The 27,499-nt window shown below is 35.7% G+C and overlaps 4 protein-coding genes across 6 annotated transcripts; 2 read left to right on the forward strand and 2 right to left on the reverse strand.

Moving 5' to 3' along the window:
* The first annotated feature begins 49 nt into the window (after positions 1-49).
* CD98hc (CD98 heavy chain) lies at positions 50-5,243 on the forward strand. Of its 2 annotated transcripts, none has more exons than XR_010891395.1 (9): positions 50-415; positions 1,396-1,777; positions 1,895-2,148; positions 2,242-2,367; positions 2,441-2,667; positions 2,740-2,935; positions 3,177-3,403; positions 3,649-4,007; positions 4,222-4,368. XR_010891395.1 is itself a non-coding variant. In XM_012368036.2 (9 exons), the coding sequence occupies exons 1-9, from the start codon at positions 191-193 to the stop codon at positions 4,536-4,538; spliced, it is 1,863 nt and encodes a 620-aa protein (XP_012223459.1). In that variant the 5' UTR covers positions 50-190; the 3' UTR covers positions 4,539-5,243. The 2 variants fall into 2 exon arrangements, 1 of the variants encoding a protein (XP_012223459.1); XM_012368036.2 differs by lacking the exon at positions 3,649-4,007 and adding an exon at positions 4,460-5,243.
* A 22-nt stretch (positions 5,244-5,265) lies between these two features.
* Positions 5,266-7,095, reverse strand: LOC105672852 (JNK1/MAPK8-associated membrane protein). Its single transcript, XM_012368038.2, has 3 exons — positions 6,271-7,095; positions 5,798-5,967; positions 5,266-5,719 (listed from the first exon to the last, which is right to left on the reverse strand). The coding sequence occupies exons 1-3, from the start codon at positions 6,714-6,716 to the stop codon at positions 5,427-5,429; spliced, it is 909 nt and encodes a 302-aa protein (XP_012223461.1). The 5' UTR covers positions 6,717-7,095; the 3' UTR covers positions 5,266-5,426.
* A 137-nt stretch (positions 7,096-7,232) lies between these two features.
* wdb (widerborst) lies at positions 7,233-27,274 on the forward strand. Its single transcript, XM_012368037.2, has 9 exons — positions 7,233-9,823; positions 22,956-23,152; positions 23,513-23,707; positions 23,827-23,957; positions 24,114-24,231; positions 24,424-24,699; positions 24,781-25,010; positions 25,207-25,370; positions 25,469-27,274. The coding sequence occupies exons 1-8, from the start codon at positions 9,685-9,687 to the stop codon at positions 25,364-25,366; spliced, it is 1,446 nt and encodes a 481-aa protein (XP_012223460.1). The 5' UTR covers positions 7,233-9,684; the 3' UTR covers positions 25,367-25,370; positions 25,469-27,274.
* Positions 10,139-13,053, reverse strand: LOC105672853 (peptidoglycan recognition protein-like). 2 transcript variants are annotated; one of them, XM_012368039.1, is made up of 4 exons: positions 12,888-13,049; positions 12,628-12,699; positions 12,329-12,511; positions 10,139-11,404 (listed from the first exon to the last, which is right to left on the reverse strand). In XM_012368039.1, exons 1-4 carry the CDS (start codon positions 12,913-12,915, stop codon positions 10,872-10,874), a joined length of 816 nt encoding a protein of 271 aa, XP_012223462.1. In that variant the 5' UTR covers positions 12,916-13,049; the 3' UTR covers positions 10,139-10,871. The 2 variants fall into 2 exon arrangements, with proteins under 2 accessions (XP_012223462.1, XP_067216644.1); XM_067360543.1 differs by lacking the exon at positions 12,329-12,511 and having other exon boundaries at positions 12,888-13,053.
* Positions 27,275-27,499: the final 225 nt, after the last annotated feature.

Here is a 27,499-nt window from a genome sequence, read left to right on the forward strand (position 1 = left end):
CGAGTACATTGTAGCAGTGTAGCACTGGTTTCGGCACGTAACGGTCATTGAAAATCCGCCATCGTCATCATTCTTCCCGCGCGTTCGCGACTTTCTCTATCGCGTGCTACTCTCTGTGTCTCGGAAAATATTGCGTAAGCTATTTTGGCTAGGCGAATCCGAGTGCTTAAGATAACGGTTCTTAATCACGATGAATCGCGACGTGGAGAGTGGGAGAGATGGTAGCGAGGTGAACGGCGCCTCGAAGGAAACGCCGTCGTTAGTTGCTAATAAAGTTGAGGACGAGAAAGAAGCGATGGTGCGTCAAGACAACACAATGGGCAAGCAAAATCCTGAAGATCTGGACGATGGTGCACAGGAACGAATGCTTAAGGATGAAAACGCCGCGAAGATCACCGAAAAGAACGCCACCGAGGTAAGAATTTTTCGTTAGCGATCGATATTCTTTATCTGCTCGTTTTACTCGTGTCAAAATACCATTGCATCTGTAGGAACGACTTAAAAACTCTTATGTATAAAATCCTTGTTTTTAACAATAATTACAAAGCACAAGAATCTTTTTCGCGTATTACAAATAACGAAATTGTATCGCTTTCAATTTCTGATTTTTTTGTTTATCAAATTTGTTCGTAAGTTTGTTAACTTTATCTCACTGTTATACCACGGCAATCATAATACAAAATTAACGAGACAAACAAGCAGTTATCACTCATAATAATCTTCGTCCGCTTTTAATAAGCTGTGAAATGTGTTGTGTAATTTATTCAGTTGACACGCCTATCTCGCCATTATGCGCGAAATCGATCGCTTTTGCCGACAATGAGGCAACAGTTTCTCGTATTTGTTTTTGCTTTATGCGTTTTTATAAACTTTGGAATTGCATAAAGCCTATATGTTTTTAATGCAACTAAAAATTCGCGTTTTTTTTCAATTTATTGCAGCATGAACAAAGTTGATCATATGAATAAAAAAAAGAAAAAAAACTAAGTATCAAATATATGCAAGCCTTTGTCAAAGTTGCATCACAAAATTTAACTTATTCTAAAATATTCGGTAATTTCAATGAAAATATATTAATTTGTAACATTTCAAACATCATTTCAATATATGAATCTAGTCTAGTTTAGTCTAGATGGCTTTCAACTAATTTGAATTTATATCTATTTTATCATAATTTGCATACTTTGTATGTTTGAAAAAGAAATAGTAAACTTACAAAGAATATCAATTATTTTTGCTATGATATGATAATTAATATAGGCTGTGTATTAATAAATTATTCCAAGAACTAAACAACTGACTCATTTGTTATTCCGTAATTGTTATATAATTACAATGACTTGTTTGAAAATTTCTTTTCGCTGAAATTTGTGTAAAATATTCATTCTTTAATAGGTCAAATTTATTTCTGAGAATGGAGACGCTAAAATTGACATTGAAATGATAAAAGAAGCACTCTCTGGAATGAGCAAAGAGGAATTGATGAAGTTTGCTAATGATCCATTCTGGGTGAGATTGAGATGGGCCTTGTTCATCCTTTTTTGGCTATTGTGGGCTGCTATGTTAGCTGGTGCCATAGCTATCATTGTAATGGCACCAAAATGTTCAGCTCCTGAACCGAAGAAATTATGGGAGGAAAGTCCGATTATTCAATTGGATGCCTCAACAGATTCTTTTAATGGCGATTTGAAAGGATTGGAATCTGTGCTGAACAATTTGACAAATCTAAATGTCAAGGCTATATCCCTTTCATCATTGGTGAAGGAAGCAGCAGATGGTATGTAGAAATTTAAAAATTATGTATATATATTTGTTAAAATTTGCTTTAAAACGATGTAATTACACACCTTGTTTTCTTGAAACAAAATATAATCATAGTAAATTTTTTTTACAGGGGGAGTCGATGATTTCAATGCCATCAAACCCCAATTAGGAAACATCAGCGATTTGGAAAGTCTTATTGAAGTCGCGAAGAAGAATGGACAACAAATCTTTTTAGAATTAGATCCCAATCATTCCTCTGTGGAGCATCCGTGGTTTAAGCAATCTGTAGAGAAACAGGAGCCATACACATCCTATTATATTTGGGCTAATGGAATAACAAAATCCGAAGGTGGAAAAGAAAGACCAAGTCCTCCAAATAATTGGGTTAGTTATGTTCTTTTCTATACATAAAATCTTACTCTAATAAAACGAAAATACAAGTATTAGCAAATACATTAAGCAAATATACTTTTACAGTTGAGCGTATACGGTGGGTCTGCGTGGGAATGGAATGAACAAAGAGGTCAATATTATCTCCATCAGTTTAACAAATCTCAACCTGATTTGAACTACGCCAATCCGGAAGTGGTGAAAGAATTTGGAGTAAGTATTATGGTATTTTATTTTTAACCGATTGATTTTGATATTTATTTTATATCTTATTTATTTATTTCAGAATGTCTTAACTTATTGGCTAAAATTAGGAATTAGCGGTTTTCGCTTGGAAAATTCCCAATATTTAACGGAAGATCCGGACCTTCGTAACGAATCTAGAAGCTTTTATTATCCTGTAGAAACAAATTATCATTCGTTGATACACATTTATACACGCAATCGTCCAGAGAATGTTGCAGTGTTAAACAAATGGCACGAGATCGTTTATAATGAAACTAATGGCAAAGGGTATGTTCGTTTTTACTATAATTCTATGATTGCACGTGTTTTGTTTAACGTATGCTGTTATTTTTATTGCAGACTGTTCTCATTACAAGATCCCATTCCTATAGATATTTTGCAAATTTACAACGAGACGAAGAAAATTGATTTACCTCAAAGTTCACATTTTCTTGTCTCTACCGATGCAGATAGGAAATTAATGAAGCTAAATGCTACGACGTTAAATACAAGTATAACACAATGGCTCAATGTTGCGCCATGGCCTGCATGGAATGTAAGTATCTCTAGTAACATTAGTTTTAATATGTGATTAAAAAAAATATTTTTAATTTTATATAGATCTAACATTTTCCATTTTTTCCATATTAGAATTATTAAAAATTAGATTAGTTATTAATTAGAATAATTATTAAAAATAAAAGAATATTTCTAGTAAATCTTGTAACACGATGATATTAAATTTGTATTGAAATTATTTTTTTTGTAAATACGTCATATGTGTATATCGATTGCAGCTTAATAGTAAACAACATATTTTGAGAGAACTTGTGCCTACTGATACCGCTGACAGCATAATATTAATGACGATGCTGCTTCCGGGTACGCCTATTCTTCGACTAAACGATACCAAATCCATAGAGAAGGCATTTACAACTTTGTCAAATGCGCGAAGAGGTTTAACGTTCCTTCACGGCAATATGACAAGTAAAATAATAAACGAGACTGTCTTCGTATACGAAAGGTGAGTTTTGTAATAATTCATTAATATGTGCAGTAATTATCGATTCTAACAATGTATAATGTAACAAAAGGAAAATATTCTTGCAAGTCACTTTTAAAAATATTGCAACTTGGCACGATTAACATAACATGTATTCCTAACTATTGATTTGCTAAGTAGATTTTACAAACTAATTATTTGCATAATTATTGTTAATTTTTTCATCTTCTAAGTATCTGATTTTTACATACGAAATAATATTGCAGTAAATGTATACTTGAATAGAGGAGATGGCTTTTAATTGAGTAATTGAATCCATTCTCGTGCACACAATTGAATTTATTGATGTATTCTTAAACATCTTGGCCCCTATTCTTACGGTGCTGTTAACGATACATTTGTCGCCTAATTTTCATCTCATACTATTGAGTATAGTCTCATATTGGATAATTAGAACATTTCAATCATGAATACTTTGGACCCTAAATATGGTGTTAGATAAATTTGAAAATACAGGCTCTGATAACTAAAATATGTCTTGCATACTATGGGATTATTGTATAATGAACTAACCAAAAATTAATTTGCCTTGTTCCACGCTTCCTTGCATACGACATAGGAGTTGGTGAGTCCTTGTACTACTAACATATTGCAATTACGCTTTGCTGTAAAAATTTAACTGCATGCAAATAAACAATACAGTGGATTAACTACTAATGGCATGCGCAATTTTAATATATTATTAAATTATTTTTCTATATTATACACATACGCTTTGCATTGTTATTGTATCTGCTTGAATAAAATCCGAAAATAATAAATGTTGAATAAACTTGCAGGTTAAAAAGCGGAAATCCTGGATATTTGGTAGTGCATCAGACAGCAGCAAAAAAAGCTACTATAGATCTGTCTGTAATACCACAAATATCTGAAGAAGTCAATGTACTCGCATTCAGTCCTAATTATGTTCAAGACGAATTCCCAAAGTAAGAATTTTCATAGCAATCTTTTAAAAATTTATATAATTTATCTATATACTATTTAATAATTTATTAATATGGAAATTTTGTTTTGCAGTAATAAAAAATATCCTTCAAAAGAAGTACCTATATCGCCGATGAGCACGTTGATTTTAACATTTGTGCCCACGGAGTAATCATCATGAAAGATGTTTCAAATGCAAAAATGATCGGCTATATACGATTGCTTTTTGCTTCAATGAAGAAATAGAGAATTAAGAAAATTGCAGCAAAATTCAGAATAAGAGCAATATAGAATGCATACACAGCATGTGACGTCGCTTGATTATTAATCATGGAAAGCCAGTTTGCCATAGTAAACATGAATATATATGAATATATATTACACTTAAATGACGTCATTACATGTTTATACACGAGGAAGCATTTGTGCATCGCTATCAGAGCATTATGTTTTATAGATTGTGTATTATTTGATAACATATCGTGCGATGTTTGCGATAAACAAAGCTTAAATTTTTGTAACTTGAGTTTTGGCGTATATTCTTTAATTTATTGATGTCTTTAAAACTTGAAAATGTTTGAATTTGAATGCAAAAGCTTCAACTCTTGCTTATCAAAAAAAAGTATTTATTATTATTATTTATGTTAATGGTCCTTTCTTATTTTTTATTTTTGTTATTTTATAAATAATTTATAAAAGTAAAAATAAATATTAATTATTGCTAAATGTCATTAATTTGCTAAATAAAAACAAACTAATGAAAAAAAAACTCAAATACGTATGCATTCATTATATTGCACATATTCAGTTAATATAAAAGTGTCTTACTGTATTAATCGCGTGATGAAATATATACATGTATGCAGCAACTATAAAATGTGTAAATTTTTTAAACATGATGCTATTAACAGAAAATCTTTATTACAAAAATCCTAATATATGCACATAAAATATCACTTATAAAACGTACACAAAATCTCGCTCTCTCTTTCGTTACGTAATAAATATATATAATAATATTTTCGATATATGAAAATATATACAAAAATGATTTATAAACTTATTCGATATGGAGCTTGTGTGGATCTGTAAATCTAGCCGTGAGAATATAGAATACGGCAGGTAATGGGACTAGAACTAACATCCAAGGATGAATGCTGATTTCACGAAGAGTTGCGAGCGCTATCACGCCATATCCGTGTAACATCCAATGACCAAGAATACACATCACATTTTTTACATCTGATACAGAACTTCGTAGCAATGCTTTTATAGTTTGATTTAGTTGGAATGCAAAATGTGATGCAATCGACAGAACTGACAGAACGATAGTAATATAGGGGAAAGAATAATCTGCAAAAGAGAAATACATAATTAATAATATTATTACACGAGTGTTCACAAATATATGTACATAAATACCACACGTACATATTAGACCTCCACTCACAGCATGGATCAGTGCAAGTATTGGATAAAAATATAATGCGGCATAAATAGAGAGCCTACCCTGCCTTGGCAAAAATTTCTTAGCTATCATTGGCCTTATTAATAACATAAGGACTATTCCTAAGGCATAGAAGACAAAAACCATAGTGTATCTGAAAGCATAAATATAAATTAGAAATACGCAATATATATGCATATATATATATATATATATATATATATATATATATATATATATATATATATATATATGATACAGGAAATTAATAGATCAACATTAAAGACAGAATCTGACCAAGTTTAGAATTTTTTTTTAAATATCCAAAGCTGACTTATTGTTAATAGCTGTAATTTTTTTAACTTTTGGCTAATTGCACTCTTAACTCTGTTTATTACAAATATATATGTATATTGCAAACTTTAGAGATTTTATAAAATTATCTAACAATACTAACAAAGGATAAACTGCTTCCTGTGTACAATGCAAGGTTGCTTCATAATTGGGATTGGGATTATGCAGCAATGTATACCAATCTGATAATCTCTCCGTCTTGCATGACTTAATGCCAAATGTTCCAATGGGATCTGTCAGCTGTAGCACAATGAGAGATGCCAACACTATCTCAATCAATGCAGACAGGTGTAGAGCGATCACCTCCTTGGTTATAGTTCGACGCAACACGAATAAATCGATGCTGCTCCAGTGCAGTACCAAAGCCAGCAGAGCCATAAAGCCCAGGTAAAGCCAATCGTAGAACATCGGCGTGTCATCGCAGGGCACACACGCCGATGTTGCATTGGCCCGGAAGCCGCGAGGACAAGCGCCGCAATCACTCCAGTTCCCGTCTAGCAGCAGTTCTCTGCCGCAATACAATCCGGGACATCGCATAAGAAGATTCATGACAATCGTTAGTTTCTTCTTTTTGTTTTAAAATGTTTGACTAAATTTTTTCAAGGTATTTAATGCATTTTCTCTATTGATAATCGTAATTATTTTGTTTCTCTATTAATAATCGTATTTATTTTGTAGGTTAGAACAGGTTAGAAATACGTGCTACATAATTGCAAGCTCTCTTTTCTTCTTTTTGTGAATATCCCTTGAGGGACACAGTATATTTTCTACCCTTTCTATCGCCCTTCATTGATCTCTTTTCGACAAACAACGAAGATATATTAGATTATTCATATTCGTAAAGTGTGGTTAAATAAACATTATTTTGTAGGTACAAGAACTCTCTCTGTCAATGCCACTATAGGCGTAACAACGACAACTAGCGTTAACTGTCGTAAACTTGTGAAAAAACTAAGTCTCTACCGATAATATTATTTGCGCGACATCTACTGGATTTATAAAAAAGATCGACCACAAATGACGTAAAAGAAAAAAAGAGCTATCTATTAATAAATATGCAGTTGGTTGAGACCTTTGAAACTTTGACGTTATACCGCAACGATATAATTATCGTTGAAATTTTATACTAATTAAAGAGGATTATAATTATAATAGAGGTAAAAACTTATACGACATTTGACATTTTGTATATTCTGATATAATATCGATGTATTTTTCATGACGATGTCGAAGAGGCTCATGTCTGTCAGAAATATATACGTTACGAAAAATGAGGTTATATACATATAAGAGGTTAAGTAGATACAATATAAATAGTATGTTGAGTCAATGTTGGAACATTAACAATGTATATTGTATCACTGTCGAAGCATGTAATGTTTAATTCTTTGAAATGTATAAATTTCTTAAAGTTATCTCTCAAATGTCAAAATTTTAAAAAATTTATAGCTTTGGATAATATTTTAGATAATTTAGAATTCTAATGCGGATGAATGGATCGAAAATGTACGAGACAGAAAGGAAGAGAAGGAAAGAGAGAGAAAATCCGTCACTACGCATTCGTAAAGCGGTAACATGATTCGTCAGTAACGATCGAGTCCATGCGCCGTGCCGTTTTTCGTTTCAGCGCACTAGCCGGCGCATCGATCGCTCGCGGCGTACGCTATTGGTCGGATGTGCCATTCGGCGAACACGCATTAAAAAGTTGATGCACGACGGCGCGACGACGCCGCGCCACCTACCGCGTTCATAGGTCTCCGCCGACGATCGGCCATCTCCGGCCGATGATTGCCGAGCGCACATTACTATTTTCAGGCACACAAGGCACCTCTTGACGGATTTTCAATAAGTGAAGAGGGCGGCGGTGCGCGCGCGATAGCTCGGACTTTTTTTTTGTTGCTTCGCGATTGTCGTGATCGGTGGTCCGGTGGCTAAGCGGTTGATTACCGCGCAGTGACGGACGGCGAAAATTCTCAACGGTGGGCGCGCGCGCGACACACAGCAAAGCGGAAAGACGGACGGACGGGCGAGACACACGCGCAGCAACACAGGGCGATGTCGAGCCACGTCTTGGCGGCTCTCGGCGCCTGACGGTCGCTCCGCCGGAAAATGAGAGAGGCCCCCACGTCGCAGCGAGCAGCTGATGGCGGCCGTGTGCTGTGCTACGAGCTGCTCTTAGCGTACACGTCTACCTAACGTCGTCGTCATCGTCGCATTATCGGCGTCCGGGTGTGCGAGCGGTGAGGAGGTGGTGGCGTTCGGCGGCCGTCGCGTGAAAGAGACAGCAGCAGCGACAGCCCGCGTCGGAGCTCGTCCGCAACGCGCGCTCCCGTGTGGATTTACACACCAGCAGCAGGTCGTATACCGTGCGTGTGCGCGCGGCCACATTACCCGCGGCCATACTTATTACACGGACGTGTACGTTAACCAGAGAGCTATAGTCGCGTAAGTCGTTCTATTTCGTAACGGTGCTTCTTCTCTCTCGCGGTCGCCGGCAGTCGCTCGGCTCGGTTCGGCTCGCCGCACGGCGGCACGATACGTACGTACATGCGTAGGTACACCACACGCAACTCGTGATATTCGTCGTTCAAAAACAGCAAGAGGAGCCCTCACCGACCGACCGATCAACCGACTAACCAACGAAGCAGCGACGGCTACTCACCACCGACCGGCGCCGCCGTCGTCGATCGAATCCACCCTACGTCGTTTGTCGCGCGAGCGTCAAGGAGGGCCGGAGGGCAGCTACCGGAGGATCGGCCCGTCGTCGGGCGTTTTACGGCGTGTACTGCCCGCATTTTACGTGCTTCTCGCGCCGCGTAGGTGGGAGCACCTACACGCTCGTTGAAGGAAGGAAGGAAGAAAGAACGGACGGACAGACACGGCACACGGGCGTGCATCCGCGTGTGACAACGCCTAGCCGCCTAGAGATCATCGCGCCCCTTTCTCCCGGAGGTGGCGACGGCGGTGGCGGTCAAGTTCCAGAGGGCTGCCGCGCGACATCCGTATACGGCGGACTCGGACTCATGAAATTGTAAATTCGACGCGAGATTGTTTGCGGAGCTTCTGTTCCACATTAACGCCGTGACCGTCATCGATTGAAGAGCGTTTCCTCGTGTGCTATGATCCTCAAACGCCCTCGCCGGAGCGTACCTCGTTCTCCATCATCTCCGCCACCTCCTCTCGTTCTTCGAAACGCGTGAACAGTAAGTCGTATTAGAGAAAGATAAAGAAAGAGAACGGATGCGATTGGTGTAAAACCGTATCACGTGTATCGCGTGTATATCAGTGTGTTTTCTTCTTTCGCGAGTGCAGTGTATTCGTCATAGTCGCTGTCACGGAATGCGGCCTCCTCGGGGTGAGAGTGATCGTCATCTCTAGTCGCGAGACGTTTTGCTATCTGGAAACACCTGAAGAAATAAGTGCAAGCGCCCGAGTACTGACCGGTGCAACTTCCAGCTCTTCATCAAGCTTCAACGCACCGTCAAAATAGTCCCACAGTGCCTCCGTTAATGCCAAAATGTCGTCAGGAACTTTCGTGGACCGGATAGACCCCTTCGCCAAGCGATCCCTCAAGAAGAAGTCCAAGAAGTCACAGGGGTCCTCTCGTTATCGCAACTCCCAGGATGTTGAGCTCCAGCAGCTACCTCTGCTTAAAGGTTAGTTTTACGTAGAGAGATTTTTTGCCTATCTCAAATGTTCAACTTGTATTTGCGACTTAACATTGGGACAAAGGAAAGTAAGGGCTTGTACAAAACTATTAAATGTATTGGATTATGTAATGTTACCTTAGGAAGTGCTGTTAAGCTGAATTACTATGAATTTTAAATTAATGTATTCATAAACTACTGAACTTGAATTACAATGAATCGTAAAACTACTATAAATTTTAATATAATGTTTACATATAAAAGCTGAAAATACGAAAAGGTTTAAAGAAATTTGTAGGAGAAGGTCGAAAACATACGGTATCATTATACAAAAACATATAAAATTTATTAATTTCTTATTCTAATATATGAATGTTTCAATTGTTGAGAATTTTAACTTACATGTTCATGAAAAGTCTTTGATTTGTGTATAATGTTATCAAGAAAGACTCCTGTGAAATGTTGGAGAAATTATTACAATTCTATGCAGATCTATTATACTTCCTCATAAGTGAAGGCACGGTTCAAATATAATATCCTTGAAACCATTGAATAATTGGCAGCGAGTCTGCCATTTCTGACTTAGGCAATCGCGTCACATACTATGCTTACTGATAAACATACTAGAGCTATTCGTTTCTTTCAACACGTTGCGCACTATCGATTGACGGATCGCTTTATTAAGAAACACTGGCAAAAGTTTCAGGGGGGGAAGCAATCTCATGCAACAGTTCCATGAAAGGTATCACCATTAATAGCATCTTTATTATATCCGCACGATTATTCACGACGTGTTAGCATATTACGTACAGTTAGCAAAGAGACGTATAGATCGCAAAAAATTGTTTATCGTGACGTCATATTACGCTCGTGCAGCGTGGCGTTAAGTGTCAGGAGATAATGTGAAGATAACCTCATAATTCGTATAATATGTTGGTGGGAGGTACAGTTACGTTGAAATCGATATTTTTTTTAAGCGTCGCGCTGCCTTTTCGGCATGATCGTTTACGTCTTCGAGGTATGTGCGTTTTCTAGGACTCGCGCGCATTTCCGCGTGTCAAGGATTGGGTGACCAATGCGGCCACGTTTTTATGATATTGTATAGAGCTTTTCCTGGATTCAGATTATTGACAATTTGCCGCAGTCCTAATAATTTATAATCAGGCGCTATTTTGCCGATCTCGACGCCGAGTTCTATCAATTTCTGTGCCGCGTCCAATTGTTTTTCTGGCGGTTTTATATTGTGAAATGGACCGATGAAGACGATATTGATGCTGCGATTGTCGTAGCCAAAAGAGTGAGAACCCATGTAATCCCAGTCCCTGCCGACATAGATGCGACCATCCCCGCCCGCTAGGAAATTGTAAGCTATGTCTGTATATTTGTATTTGATGTAAGCCTTCTGCACGGCTCGCACGAAATCTACGCATTTTGATCGCGTGCTACAGGAATCCACTCGTGCGTTAATCTGCATGATGATCACATAGGGTACCGGTAGCTTCAGTTTCGGCAAGAAATCCGTAGAATTCGTGGCGTTCCATTCTTCTCTTCCGACAAGTTGCACTGACATCCATTTATTTTTTATATCGCCTGCAAATCGTACGCATCACATTAGAAAGTCTTGCAAAGCAAAGAAATTTTTGATTGCATTATGAGCTTAATAGCCCAACCTGTTCTTAACGCTTGCACTAGGCACACGATATATTTGGCAAATTGTAATTCGACCGATGAAAAGGCGGAAAGAAAAGAATCGAGGCGTAGAATGAACTTTTCGATCGCGTAGTTAGCGAGGAAAATGTCTCTGAATATAAAAGTGACGCTATAACTCGTTCCACACTTGTGAGCATCTGTTGAATAGCAAAACACTTGTTATGTGCGACTTTAGAATTTTGCTTATAGCACAGTCATTAAGTGTGACATCGAAACCGCCGATGTCCTCGTTAGTTTTCACCGATCTCGAAACAGCGAGATGTAGCAACCGTGAATACATTGATAACGCTCGAGTCGCAGGTAGTCGTTACAAAGAACCGTATCTCCATCGCGGCACATACATGTCAATACATAATCGATGCGCACTACTTTCGTGTTCAAAATCACCTTTTGAAAACCGCAAAATTAACCGACAAAATTTGTTCCTTGTTTAACTTTCTGCACCTACTTGCCGATTGTTTACAGAATTTACGGAATATAAATTTGCTGTACATCCTCGTACAGTATGTTGTGACAGTGTCACTTAAAAGAAGCCATTGAGATTACGGATGTGTGACAGCATAATTCGTTTTACGTTCACACTCGTGTGCGGAATAAACGCAACGATTGGAAATACAATATGGAAGAGAGAAAATAGTAATGAGATAAGATGCATAGGAAGGGAAGCATATAATTTCAGACTGCACAGATGACATCACAGTGATAAGAAGATAATTTCGTTTCCAGGCTATATGGCGCTGCTATATATATATATATGTCCAATTAAAAAAAAAAATAATTTCGTTTCTTGATAGTTCGTGTTACCTGCTAGCGCCTGTCCGATCTCGGTTGAACACTTTCCGTCAGATAAGGTTGTGTGTGGGGGGGAAATCAGAGTCGACAAGAGTTCCAACATATGAGGAAAATACAGGAAAAACATCGATAGTATTACGCCGAGAAATATCGATATTACGCAAACGATCAGCCACGTCTTTTTCCACTTGAATTCTATATAATTTACAAAAATCATGTTAGAAAGATTTAACTACACGAGCTACACGTTCAAACATTGGTCTGTGAACTGTGCCGCACAGTATCTGCAAACATAATCATAAATTATTTACCTTTTCTACTAATCGGCATCTGCATCTTTTCGCATTTTTCCGCAGCATCACTTTTATCATGCGTCGACTTATCTACGATGCAACAGACATAATGTAAAACGTGTGTGATTACTTATCACTGTATGTTTGATTATGAATTTCACTGTCATTCCATACATTTTTATTTGTGAAAGTGTATTCACAGAAACTGTTATGATTCAAATTGGCGCAGGCCGCTATGGTTCGATTTATCATCGAAAGAATACAAATGTAATACTCACTGGAGTCACAAGTGATGTGAGAATGCATGATTATCACACAAGATGGATTCCGAAAAAAAATTCACGACTTGCTGCGGTTGTGACCCTGAGCAATCTGACGCTCCCGGTCCGCGTAGAGTTAGCGTCAGCACGCTGGCACGTATTAACCGGAAAGTCCATCTCGTAGGACGTCATACATTCACCGCACTGCCATCTGAACCAAGTCTCACCGAGGAGAGAACTAAAACTCAACATGGCGAACTATGGGTTTGGGGAAAAAAAAAAAAAGATATACTCACCATGAAGAAGATCGTGGAGTCGATTTGCGCGAGCGTAACAGTGTGAATATTTATGAAGAAGATAAAAGAAGCGATCTGCAATTTTGTCTGCTATGTTTGTAATAATCAATATTTTTTTTTTATATAAATTATATAATATATAATTAATAACATATAATCTTTCTGTATTACAAAAATTGCTGTTGCAGAAAAGATACCATCACCAAATTTTTCCGTTGAAAAATTGCAATATCGTTATTGAAGACATCTTTACAAAATCAAAGTAATTTTTTTTGTTCATATATTTTTATCTCTTGTATATTTTTATTTTCTCTTATTTTTTTTATTTATCTATATGTTGGCTTATCTCTTGAATGGTGAATTTTTTCTTAAGCATGCAATATGGAGCAACCAATGTTATATTAATAAGACGCGAGTGTGCATAATTACTATTGAGATAATGTTAAATTAACATATTACATATTGATTGGCAAGGAGAGTGTGGCAGTGTAAACGTAAAACGAATATATGATGAAAAAAACGAATTGAGTGCCACAGATATTATGTATACCAGAATTATTGATACTTATCGGTGAAACGGAATAAAGAAAAAGCAAAACCGAAAAAGTACGAGAGATGTGGATTAGAATAAGGGTCGTGTGAAGTGTTAAAGCATTTGCTTTGAGTCAATATTACATTTGGTACGTAAAATCGATCTAATTCCTTACTTATGCAGAGTTATATTTTCATACAACAGAGAGAGAAGTAAACATAAGAAATAATAAAAATGAATAATCTTGTATATGTAATATCGAATAACAAATAGTAAAAACAGTAAAAATGAAAAGAAATATTTTTTTGTTGAACATGTTCTTTTCAAAAAATGTTTTTTTCACATGAAATAGGTATATTTAAATTGCGATTTCAAAACTTATGTACAATAATATTTAAATATGTAAAGTTACGCGTTTCAGGAAAAAATACATCAACATAACAAGACTATATGAACAGTTCAAACTGTTTCTTTATGATTTCTCGAAGAATAGACTTTTGTAAATTAGAAAATTATAATGTATCATTTTTTTCGAATACATTTTAATATTTTAAATATCCTATTCTGAGTTTTATAGATTCTTGCATTTTCTAATATTTTGAAAGAGCGAAACTTTAGTAACTGGCATTGTTAAAAAATATGGTAAATTTTCTAAGATATTTAAATTTTTGAGAGTCAAACATATGCCAGCAATAGTCAAATGACTTTTCTTTTATTTTACTGGCTGACCCACAAATTCGCGCCATGAATTTCAATGAACGGTTGTGCAAAGAACAAGTCTCCACACCTTACAGTAGGCGATGTCGTTCACCTTTACCGGTGAAAAAGAAACGATAACAGTCCATCTCGTTTTTTCTGTATCATTTTCTTCAAGTAGATGAATCTATCGATATTATTTAAATTACGCAGTGCTGTCAGTGTTGAAACTTGAGATAAATGTGAATTTCTTCGTATGATAATATATTTTATACGCGTTTCTTCCATTTATCTTTTCTTTCACTTTAAGCAATATTCGAGATAATGCTCTTCCGTTTCTTTATACATTTTGCTGTGGAAAAAGTCTGGTCCTGGGTCTTGAATTATGTGTGTGTAAGCGTAACGAAAATATTTCTGAAATCATATTGTTTGCACTTGAAATCGTATTTTCTTTCCATTTTTTTGGAGATATATTTGGATTTCTTTTCATTTTTACTGTTTATTCGATATTACATATATAAGATTATTCATTTTTATTTTTTTTTATGTTTACTTCTTTTTCCGTTGTATATTTTTACATTTATTTCTGTAATACATGTCATTATCATTCATTTGCAGTCACTGGGGTAATATGTCTCTAAATTAAATCGCAGCAAATGCAGACGTTCAATAATTCTAGAACTAGAAATCTAAAGGAAAAAAGGTCTAGATAATTTATAAAGGATATATTTAAGGTACGCTTTTTTTTCGATATATAATTTACAGAATTGATCAAACAAGTTATGAATTTAGTTCCTATAACATAACGAAATAAATAATAGAGTTAACATTTACGTTTTCATAACGTGAATATTTTTACGATGTAAAACTCGCATTATAAAGCAGTAGTTTTTCTATCGTCGATTAATTTAATCGTAGGTTGATTATCTTTTTCTCTTTCTGTTTATGTTGTAGTAGAATTATAAACATCTAGAAAAAGATATGAAAAATTTATCTATCGATTAAATTTCGATGAAATTAAATCTGCACATTCGATGAAATCTGATTTGCGCCAATTTTAATCATACTTTATTAGAAAATATTACATAATAACAATATTAATTTACAATATTAATTTTATAGTATAAACATAATTATATAACAATTGAAGTTAATGTTGCTTTATTAATATTGTTTGTACATATTATGAAAACAAATTCTATATCAAGTTACAGAATAACGTAACGATGTAAGCCGTCGTATTGCTTTTCCGAATTGCTTTTCCGAGTTATGGAACTTCACTTGAAGGTGGAACAACTTTCTCGTGCGATAAACAGCTCGAAATCATTTAAAGACACGTATTTACCGATCCGGCTTTGGCGAATTTTATGCGTCTCGCTATCGGCTTGAAACGACCAGTGCAATAAATTATCGCACCTACCGAGCACTGCCTAGTGAACGACATTACGACCCGTAAACAACGACAGGTGAGCGGAAGCAAATAGGGATAGGATCAAGTACAATGTGTGTATCCTACAATCCGCAAGTTAGTTGCAATATTCAGGTACGATTTTATTCATGAAAATTATCATTACACTTGTCGTATTTGCGAAGAGTCTAGCCTGAATAAGCCATTTTCGTGTTCCGGAAGTGAATACACCATCCAGCCATTTCTCCCATTCGTTGTTCGTAGCAGAAAATGTATGCAAAGTCGATCCTCAATTCATTACTGCTTTCAAGATTCAGCACAATGTAATTATTCCATTTCACAAAACATGGTACGTACCGTTTATGATTATCATTCATTTCTTATTCCTTTTTTTGTTATTTAGTAATTGCAATTATTATTATTGTATAATAATTTAAACTGCTTTCGGAATATATGACATTTATAACTCATAACCCGTACCGGGCAAGTTATACATTTTCTGCTTCGTACAACGTCTTCTATTATCTTTTCCTCAGTCGTGAAGTTATGTCTTGATGACACACCTTGTGCAGGCTCCGAGACTACTCGGTTAGACTCCAACGTACACGGAGATACTTGAATCCATTTTCAGAAGCGAACCGTCATGTCGTAGCGGCGGTCGTAAAATTTTTACGATTTCGGCGCGGCACATCCTCTTTAAACCGAGTCTTTTTGGTGTTCACTACATTGACATTTCGACCCACGCTGTTACTTTATCATACCAATGCATCGTTTTTCTATGAAAAAAATAGAGGGAGAGAGAGAGACCGTGCCGCTCAATGACGCGTTTTTATGCTATGCAAAGTGAGTGAAGAAGTGGCGCAATCGATTTCGGCCACGCTAGGGAAAACAAATTCTCCCATGGATAACGAAACGCTGATCCGTGAAATTTCGGAAATCCGTGACACGCCGACAATCCACTCGCTATACAAGATCTCTTGAAAGGTTCCAACATCAGGAGCTTTAAGAAATAATGCTTTTTTTTTCGGTGAATATCTCTGAAAAGTTAGAAAAGTTAAGAAGCTATATGTATAAATAACGAGCTATTGATGACAAAACTTGAATATTTTCCTCTTCAAAAGCGTATCATCTAAGTTGCCTCGATCATCATTAAGTTATCTTGCAGCGCTTTAGTCTTCGGTGTTACTTTTAGATATTAAAGTTCAAATTAAATTTTTAGTAAGATAAACTTTGTCTCAAACGGAAGTTTTATCGAGATAAACTTGAACTTTTCGCTTTCTTATATGTCCAGTTTTATCTGATATTATAACTATATTCTATTCTCTTGCGACTTTTTTATTTTTATAAGATTGCCATGTTTTTTGTAGTTCTTTTATATGAAATAAAATGCATTCTTTAAGAATAAAATAAAGTGGTAAAAGGGAAAGGAAAAATCGCGTGCACGTTTCCGAGCTAAAGAAAACTTCCAGTTTTTACAAGTAAAGAACGCAGGCCGCGTGTCACGATGCGTTGCGACCATTACGTCAGACATAAACACAGTTTAATTATGTGTCATGCACAAGTGGGAGCATTGATAGTGCTCTTTGTTCAGACGTTTCCCGAACACGTCAGAGTTTCATTCCGCTCCATATTAAGGAAGAAGAGAGAAGTAGGAAGACTAGATGGAAGTAAAAATGACTAACAAAATAATTCCGCCGATTGTTTTTTTTTCTTTTTAGTTAGGTGACAGTTATATGTACACAGGTTGATAAAATCAGCAAATAGCGCGTAGACATCGCATATGAATTTTTGGAGCAGAACTGTCAATTTTCGCATAGCAAGAATCATTTTTAGTAATTTAAACGTTAACGAAATATTATTCTACATTTATCTTACACGGATTTTCCTTTAGTAGAATTTTAATTTCCAATTTTAGCAAATAATTACTTTTTAATATCAAATTTTTTAAATAATACATTTTATTTTATTCTTTTTATGACAAATTTCACTAAACGTGTGAGTACTATGATATCCCGGCGTCGAATCTCGCGCGTGTAAATATGTTTTCTGTCTAATTGACGGCGTCGCTGATGGGCCACGGTCACTGTCAAGATCGGAACAGGAGGACGACGAGGATGTGATGATGCGCTTTCGCGCGGTGTTCATTACGTCGCGCTCGTACCGCATAATCGGCCGCATAATCGGCCGCATAATGTACCGGGAAAAATATCGCCCGTACCGCATTAATCGACTGTTGCGCGCGAGAAGTTTTCAATTATTATGCAGAATACCACATTTGTATGCTTTTCAAGCAATCGCTGTTTTTATTCCATAAAATTAAAGCGATCGTTATCGCGTAGCGAAATATCACGAAAGTTTATGATCAAACATTAATCACTGAATTATTTTTTACTTGGTTTCATGTTAAATTTATATTTCTAACTTAATTTCTGGGTAGAAATATATATATATATATATCTTTCGGTGATGATTTTGTAAATGAGAGACGTCGCGTATTGGACATGTCAAATTGACCACAGCACGCTGCGATTGTATTTTTAACAAGAGATTGAAATCGTTGTAATTTCAACGAGTTCAATATCCATACTATAGATACGCTGCTGTGTAGAATCTACAATGTGGATGCTATAGATAGACAGTGTATATACCTTACGTCATTTGTCGTGATATGTGCGATTGTCACGTAGAAAGGCAGTAAAAAAATGTAAGCATTGAACTGAAAATGTTTTCATGTTGTTACAGCATCGAAATCTCAATTCACGAAAATTGCTCTATTAGAAACTATATTTAGATAATTAAATCATTACATAACTATACATTTTTTCATTATACTGGTATTTGCTGGAAAGAAACAATATTATTTTTTAATATGTAAATACACAAATTTGACATATATTTCTCGTAGCTGTCCCCAAAAGATATAAAAAGAAAAAGGAAGAAAAACGTGAAGGAAAAAAGGAATATAAGAGTAAAGCAGTGGAGAGGAGAATGTCGCGGAAAAGAGACATAAAGAAGGGGGAAGAGACTGGGAAAGTCAAAGAGGAAGAAGAAAGAGGGCGAAGCAGAGACGACGAGTAATGGACAAAACGGGGAGGAGAGAAAGGGGAGGTAGGGGATAGGAGAAAGATAGCGTCGTCGAAGAACGAGAGAGAGAGAGGGAGAGAGAGAGAGAGAGAGAGAGAGAGAGAGAGAGAGAGAGAGAGAGAGAGAGAGAGAGAGAGAGAGAGAGAGAGAGAGAGAGAGAAGGATAAGGGTTGGAAAGGGGGCGAAGAGGCTACCTGACGGAACCCCCAGAGAAGCGGTGGAAGTATTGATCCGGAATACCGGCGACCACCTGCCCGGAACGCGCTCTTCTACTCCTTCGCCACCCTCTTCCTTTTTCTCGCGCTTCTACCCCGTCTTGTCTTCCCCTCTTTTCGTTCACTTCTTCCTCTTCTTTCTCTTCTTCTTCATTTTTCCTCTACTTTAGCTTTTTTTTCTATTCAATTTTTTTTCATAAAACAAAATTTTTTTTTAAATTGTATTGTTTTTTTATTTTTTTATTTTTTTAAATTTATATGTATTTATTGTTTTATCAATTTTTAGCCTCTCTCTTCGACCTCATTTTACATTCCGCTTTTTACTCCACCCTATCTATCCTTCGGTTTTTCGCTATCTTCCTTTCTCTCTCGCTGCATCGATATTCTGCCTCGCATTTCACGGCAAACGCATTATTTACCGCCGAATTGCTCTCGACATTCGGTCGATCTCGATTCCGACAACCGCGACAGCACCCCTCGAGTTCACACTTTTGCAGCAGACGGACCCTTCGATTGTCCGCTCCGAATAACGAATGATATTTCATCACAAAAATGATTGATCGATGAATTAGAATGGAATTATTTCTGTAAATCAATTCTTGCTAAGCAGATTTTTTTCAAACTGCGACATTTTTTTCCGGCTAATTTTGATTTGACTTGTAAAAGAAGAATTAATGGATATTGGGCAATTAGCAAGAATCAAGAAAACAAAGACTTTTCACGAATTTCAAGTAAACGAAGAGATAACAAAGGTTTTGTCAAAGCTATAGTAGTTGTAGTAGTGGTTAACTTCGAGTGAACTTTACTTCAACAGAATTTCAAATGGAATTTGTATTTTAAATACGTCTATTTGAATGGAATAATATTAAAAAGGAGAGCGCAGAATATTTCTACACGAGCACATAGAAAATATATGTATACACCGTCCTAGATGGTGGCGCGAGTACGTACGTGAAGGTATGTGTCGCGTTATGAATGAAATTATAAATACGTGCATGCTAAGATGATCGCGCGCACGTAACGTCGTGGAAGAACAAACGAACGGAGGGACGGAGCGAGTGTAACGCTATTTTTGGAGTCCTTCGCGACGCGACACGGCGCGACGCGACACGGCGCGCCGCGACGACCGATTCTCGCTGTATCTTGATCTTCCTCGTCTCTTTCTCTCTCGCTTTTTTTCACCAGATTTAATGGAATCGTGTTAAGGCCGTTCAACCATCGTCGCGCAACTACATTCGCTTCCCCCTATTGGGAAAAGCCGCAAGGCTCGATGGAAGAATCGTGTGTCTGGCATCGATTAAACCTCCGAAGCCGGCTTGAAAAATTAATTACACCCTCACCTCGTTATAACACTCAGACGTGACGTATACTTGCTTTAATGTATTGCGTAAATAGCGATACTCGATTCTTGATTCACGAACAATTGTGAAATCGCCTATTATAATTTGATTATAATAAATTACAGAGTTTTTACATTAATACATTAAATTTTTTAAATTTAATCTAACATAATTATAATATTATAATTCGTGGAATAATTCGTTGCGGAGCCACTAATTTATCCGACTGCTCTTTCCGTGGATAACGGAAACTTTTTTTTAGAGGAGAAAAGTAATCATTCCACGTGTCACAACGATAATAGGATCGCATACGTAGGTGCTGTCTGACGTCGACAAAATCGTCTAAATATGTCTTGGACATGTTACAAGCTCATGTGTTGCTACGGGCACTATTTCGACTCGCGATTTTATATATCGCCATTCAAGAATGACGGTAACGGTGCATAGTAATCTCAACTTTTCTTTTTCGGATTTTTTTAATTCACGCCACTCCTTGGGTATCCTGGGTATCCTGGAAAAAAAAGGTCTTGGATAAATATAACGCAGAGATTGCTGTCAATTTTTTTCCCAGGATAGCCACTTTACACGACGGTATTTCGCGTAAAAACGGCCGCCGGTTATGAGAGGGAAAGGGAACGGAGAGTGAGAAAGTGAGAGAGAGAGAGAGAGCGAGTTTGGCATAATTCGATAAAGTCATTGAGGCCACACCGTGTGCCATTATGAAGAGCGAAGTTGCTGCGGGATGCTGCACCGGGATGCCGTCATCCCGAAGCAGTATGAAGCGTACATGAAAAACTGATTAGCTGATATGTGTGTCACCCTCTGGCTTTGCACAAGGTACTCCGGATTTATCAAATCGCTTTTTATCGCATAATTTTCCAATCAAATTGAAACATCGATATTTTTTAACATAAAAATACCTGCATAGTCGTACAGTTCGTTGATGAAGAAAATTTCATTTTACCTCGCGCGATGAAAATGCTTTAGAGCACGCGCTCTGATACAGATGGATTAAATGAAATTTAGTTAATCAGATTAGCGCACATCCACACGGATGCAACTGGTTCTATATTTTATCCTTGCACCGCCTCATCGCATCTCGTATGACTCTAAAGCCTTTAAGCGCTTTGACCATCGCTTGAAATATCGGCTGCGGAAGAAATGAGCAAATACTTATACGCTTCTCACGAATCCTTTCATCTAATACAGATATTTTTAGAGTGATGCATTTCTCTTAAATATTAGTACACTCTGTCTAGATTCATTAATTCGTACAATCGCAACTCTGTCTGAAAGTCTGTTATAATCTCAGTAAGTTACAGACCGATATCAGCTTATAAGTAGTAATTATCAGTTTAGTTAAGTATAGATAAGCATTAACTTGCCCCAGTGTGGTAGAAAAAAATCATTTTAATTCCAAGTCACACGCAATCCATGGACGTTGACTCGTGATTACAGGTAGATAACGAGAATGCGCGAATGCAGTCGTGCGCCGCGGGGGCTGTGCATGCCGCGAACCACCCGTTGCGCGCATGTATTCGAATATCATATTTTTATCACACTAAAAATAAAATTAAATGGCAAAAACTACTTCTTACATTTTACATCGTTTTCAGCGAAAATAGACGACAGGTAGATTTCATACGGATATCACATTGTTCATTAGACATATAATATTGTTGTAAGGAGCTTTGAATGTATTTTAAATATTTGTTATAGTACTCTTAGATTTTAAGTTACGCTTTATCGCGATGTTTATTTCGCGTTATCATGCATTATATAAGACTCAAGACTTCACGCAATATTAAAGGAAATAACAGGAAATTCTCTGATTTTGGATTACTTTCTTGTTTATGCGTATTTTATAGGGAGAGAGAAAATATTTCTCATCAAGATTCAAAAATTTGCACGAAATATTATTACAAACTTCAATTTAAACTGTTGAAATTTTGGTAAAAAGAGTGATTTTAGATTGCTCAAAAAAGGACAGCTAAAAGACACTATAATAATTCATTTGCACAACAATGTCTGACTTCTCGTGTAATATAGACAGGATGATTTGTACGACTTATACGTTTCTATCGGCTCAATTAAATTGTTTACATATACATTCAGAAGCAAAAGAAATGATAACATTTTATTAGGCTCTTATTCACGCAATAAAGAGTTAAAAATAGTCACTAATCATTTTATCAATACACTTTGTTGTCTAAAAGAAATTAATTATTTATAACAAACAGTCAGACATAAGGACTTGTCACTTTTATAAGCTTCAAAATTTCTTTTGCCCCAAAATGTGAAAAATCCTTTAATTACATTGTTTATAAGAATATTTATAAACAGAAAATAAAACTTTTTATAAACCATTTTATATATATATCTGTCTTCTTTATCAAAGATTTCGAAATTATATTTTTAATAATTATAATAACTTCTTCAATAATCGTTTAAAAGATTTTTCTTTCTTAGATGTAGAGTTGAAAATGATATTGAATGCTACGTGTATTTGTTACAGATGTTAACGCTGCAGAACAGGAGGAATTATTTATCAAAAAACTGCGCCAATGCTGCGTGGCGTTCGACTTCATGGATCCAATGGCTGATCTCAAAGGCAAAGAAATTAAACGGAGTACGCTCAATGAATTGGTGGAGTATATCACAGCCGGGCGAGGTGTCCTTACTGAGCCCATTTACCCAGAAACCATTAAAATGGTAATTAATAAAAAAATTGTATTGAGATAATTACAAAATTATTAGACTGCAACTAAAAATTCTGAATTTTTTGTCTTGTCAGTAGAGCTGAAATCTGTATTATATACATATATGTATTACATTTAAAATAAATTAGAAATCATTTGTTTCTAGTTTATCTTAATGACCTATTTTATTTTAACAATAAATATAATAAATAAAATTAGTGAAAGTATATGTAATAAACATCTTTTCAGTACATATAATACAGACATTTAACAATCAATGTAATAAATTAAATATAATAGATATGTAAGTAATTGTTGATAACGTTAATGTGTTAAAACTATTAAAAATTCTGTTATGTAATGTTTTTTAAAGGTTTCTGCGAATCTATTCCGTACGTTGCCACCTAGTGAAAACCCGGATTTTGATCCAGAAGAGGATGATCCGACTTTGGAGGCAAGCTGGCCCCATCTTCAGTTGGTCTATGAAGTCTTCCTCCGTTTTCTCGAATCTTCAGATTTCCAGCCTGCTATTGGCAAAAAAGTTATCGACCAAAAATTTGTGTTACAGGTAGAAAACATTGTTGCATCGTAACTTTTTGGTATTTCAATATTCTAATACGCTTTGTGATATAATTTTTAATGTAAAAAATACAATTAAGTGAATAAGTACATTATAACTTATTACAGTTATTGGATTTGTTCGACTCTGAAGACCCGAGAGAAAGAGATTTCTTGAAAACTGTTTTACATCGTATTTATGGCAAGTTCCTGGGTCTCAGAGCCTTCATACGCAAACAAATAAACAACATTTTTCTGAGGTATGTATTTATATGGACAGATATTATCTTTTATTAAATTCTGTATGGAAACTTGGTTTTATGTAATTTTATGTCTTATCAATAATGTAATCACGTTTTCTGTTTTCTTTTATTTTAAAAATAACATTACACAATCTCACTTTATAATTATTTCAGGTTTGTGTATGAAACGGAACATTTCAACGGGGTTGGTGAACTTCTTGAAATTTTGGGTAGCATTATTAATGGATTCGCTCTTCCGTTAAAAGTTGAGCACAAGCAATTTCTGGTTAAGGTATGATTATTTCTTATTGCACTAATCTACTTTTTAAGTCTCTGTAAAAAATAAGATAACTATCATTTAACAAGTTTAATTATTTCTTGCACAAAAGCGAATAAGTAACGGTACATAAATAATTAAATATTGTTGGACAATATTTCTGAATGCCATAATTATTAAAGCAGCATTTTGCATTTATTTCTGCAGGTGCTGTTACCACTACATAAAGTGAAATGTTTATCACTGTATCACGCGCAATTAGCTTATTGTGTGGTGCAATTTCTGGAGAAAGACGCGACTTTAACGGAACCAGTCGTACGAGGCCTCCTTAAATTCTGGCCTAAAACGTGCAGCCAGAAGGAGGTGATGTTTCTTGGTGAGGTCGAGGAAATACTGGACGTTATAGAACCTAGCCAATTTGTTAAAATACAAGAACCTTTATTCAGGCAAATTGCACGTTGCGTGTCTTCACCACACTTTCAGGTAAAAACGACAAATGATATTCTACGCAATTTTGACGAATTTGTCAAAATCATAAAGTAAATCGCTTATATATTGTTGCAGGTTGCAGAGAGAGCGTTGTACTATTGGAATAACGAGTATATTATGTCCCTAATTGAGGAAAACAATCATATAATAATGGGGATTATGTTTCCAGCTTTGTACAGAATTAGCAAGGAGCATTGGAATCAGACGATTGTAGCTCTTGTTTATAACGTTTTAAAAACATTTATGGAAATGAACAGCAAGCTCTTCGATGAACTTACTGCCAGTTATAAATCTGAAAGGCAAAAGTAAGGATAAATTTAGGAATCTTATAATTTTAATTCTTAAATTCTTTTTAAGTGTTTAATTAACTAAATGTCCTGCGATAATATTCAGTGCTATATTTAAAGGTCCATTTAAATGAAGACTTAAAATTATATGGAAACTAAGGATTTAGAATAAAGAATGTAATGTTTGCATCTCTTTTACGTATTTGTATTACAGAGAGAAAAAAAGGGAAAAAGAAAGAGACGAATTGTGGAAGAAACTGACAGAACTGGAGATAGAACGACGTAACGTTGTCGAACGTAATGCTCTTACAGCTATATCCTCCAATAATCCAGTTCCTGCCACCAACACACCTACGACACGAACCCGCCCCTGAGCTGGTAAGAATATTAATTTTATTTTAAAATTATTATATATATTCTCTGAATACACAAAATAGATTTATAGATTGAACAAATAATTTTCTATTCTGTTCTAGGTGGAAGTACAGTACCACGCTGCCCGATTGTTAGCCCTTAGTTTACGTCGATTGTCCATGTACCACATGAAAAAAAAATTATTGTTGTTAGCGAAACAAAGTGTCTCACGATGGCATTCTTGACATAATGTAATTCATTTTATTAGTTGTGACCAGAATGACGAAAAAGTGGATGATGGAAAAAATAATGAAAGAGAAAAGACGATGATTTTATTCTTTAACAACAATAACAACAGCAACAGTATCAACAATAACAACGTGGCAATCAGTGAATTCCAAATGATTTTATATGTGTATATCGGGTACATACATAATTTCGTTTCTCTTCTGTTTTATTGGAAGACAGTAGACAGTTTTATTGCATGATGTACTCAGTGTCGGCACACAATAATATGACAATGTGTTAGTCCCTTCTTGACTAAGATTTCATTGCGCTCTCGGTAGGTGGGGACAATCGTGATGTAAATTTCGAAATGGACGAAGTTATACACGTCGTTGTGATCCTTATGTTCATTTACGGAGGACGCGACACCTTGCGCATTCTCTCTGACGGCCAGTGTGTCGCCTCCTGACTGACCCTTACGCTGATTCTTGCTGCTCTCGATAGAGCCGGCGAGGGTGTTTGAATATATGTATCATATATTCGTATTAACGATAACGATAATTATAACAAGTACGTAATAAATTAGGTAAAAATAAAAACAAATATAAATATAAATATATATATGATACGATATATTATAAAGAAAAAAAGGATATAGTAATATGAAATATAAAACAAGTCACCGACACACACGCATACACCAAACTGCGATAAATGAAAATACACGTGTAAAACGTATATAGGCCGATGTGCTACTAACATAGAGACTGCTGTGGCTGCGTACCCGTGGCGAATTGATAGAACAAACTTTTTTCAAGAGCGTGATGCCGCGGCGAGAAACGGCGTACGCAAACATAATAGTTAACGAGTGATAAGATTCAATTCGCGCGGATGACGAGAAAGAGGAGAGAGAGAGAGAGAGAGAAAGAGAGAGAGAGAGAAAAATATATATATTATATATATATATATATGTTGTTTTTTAAATAGAGACAGAAAGAAGAAGGAGTAATAGGAGCGAGAGGACGAGAGGAGTATACAATAAAAAAAGGTAACAAAGACAAATTTGATTGTACCAAAAACATCCGTTGCTTATAAATATAAAATTACGTGATAGCGATACCAGCACGCAGGTATAAGGATCTACTTCGGAGCTGTGCTCCCACACTGGCAACCGTAGGAACCGTGGGGTCGTTTTTAAAAATTTCTTACCATTGCATAATAATAATTAATAATACGAATAACGATAATGGTAACAATAAAGAATAATTAAACAAGATGAAAAAAAAAAATAATAAACGACAATGATAAATAATAATAGCCACAGGTAAAGTAAAATAGATAGATTAACAGAAAAAATGGGGTGACCGCTTGCTCATATTTTCATGAAGATAAACAAAGAAAACGCACGATTGCCATTATTCATTTCTCCGATTCCTTTTCGATGATTTCTCGTCTCAGTTTTATCGTCGAAACTTTCTCACGACTTGCACACGATTTGTGCTCGCTTTGCGTTACGCTCCGTTCACCTTCGCTACGTAAAACCTCGTACGGAGACAGAGTGACATATACATATATAAATATAAATATAAATATAAATATATATATATAATTATTGTAAAATAATGTAATGTGACTTTGAAGACGTAGGTGAGAGTCCGAGAAAAGATTCTTTACGCGTAAATAGATACACATTTATTAAAGAAGTGTTTAAATTATTTCCACTCTGCTGCTCTTCACGGTGTACTATTTTTGATAAATCGTAGATGGAATGTGTACAGAGTGTCCCATGACTTTTTTTTTATGAATTTTAATAAATATATATATAAAGTTAATCTTTTTTTTAGCAAAAAAAACAATCTTGCAACGATAATTGTGAGCAAATAAAAAAGAAATTTTTACAAAAGCAAAATCGATTCCGAATCTATTAA

This window comes from Linepithema humile, chromosome 1, assembly GCF_040581485.1.
Source record: "Linepithema humile isolate Giens D197 chromosome 1, Lhum_UNIL_v1.0, whole genome shotgun sequence".
NCBI classification, from domain to species: Eukaryota; Metazoa; Arthropoda; class Insecta; order Hymenoptera; family Formicidae; genus Linepithema; species Linepithema humile.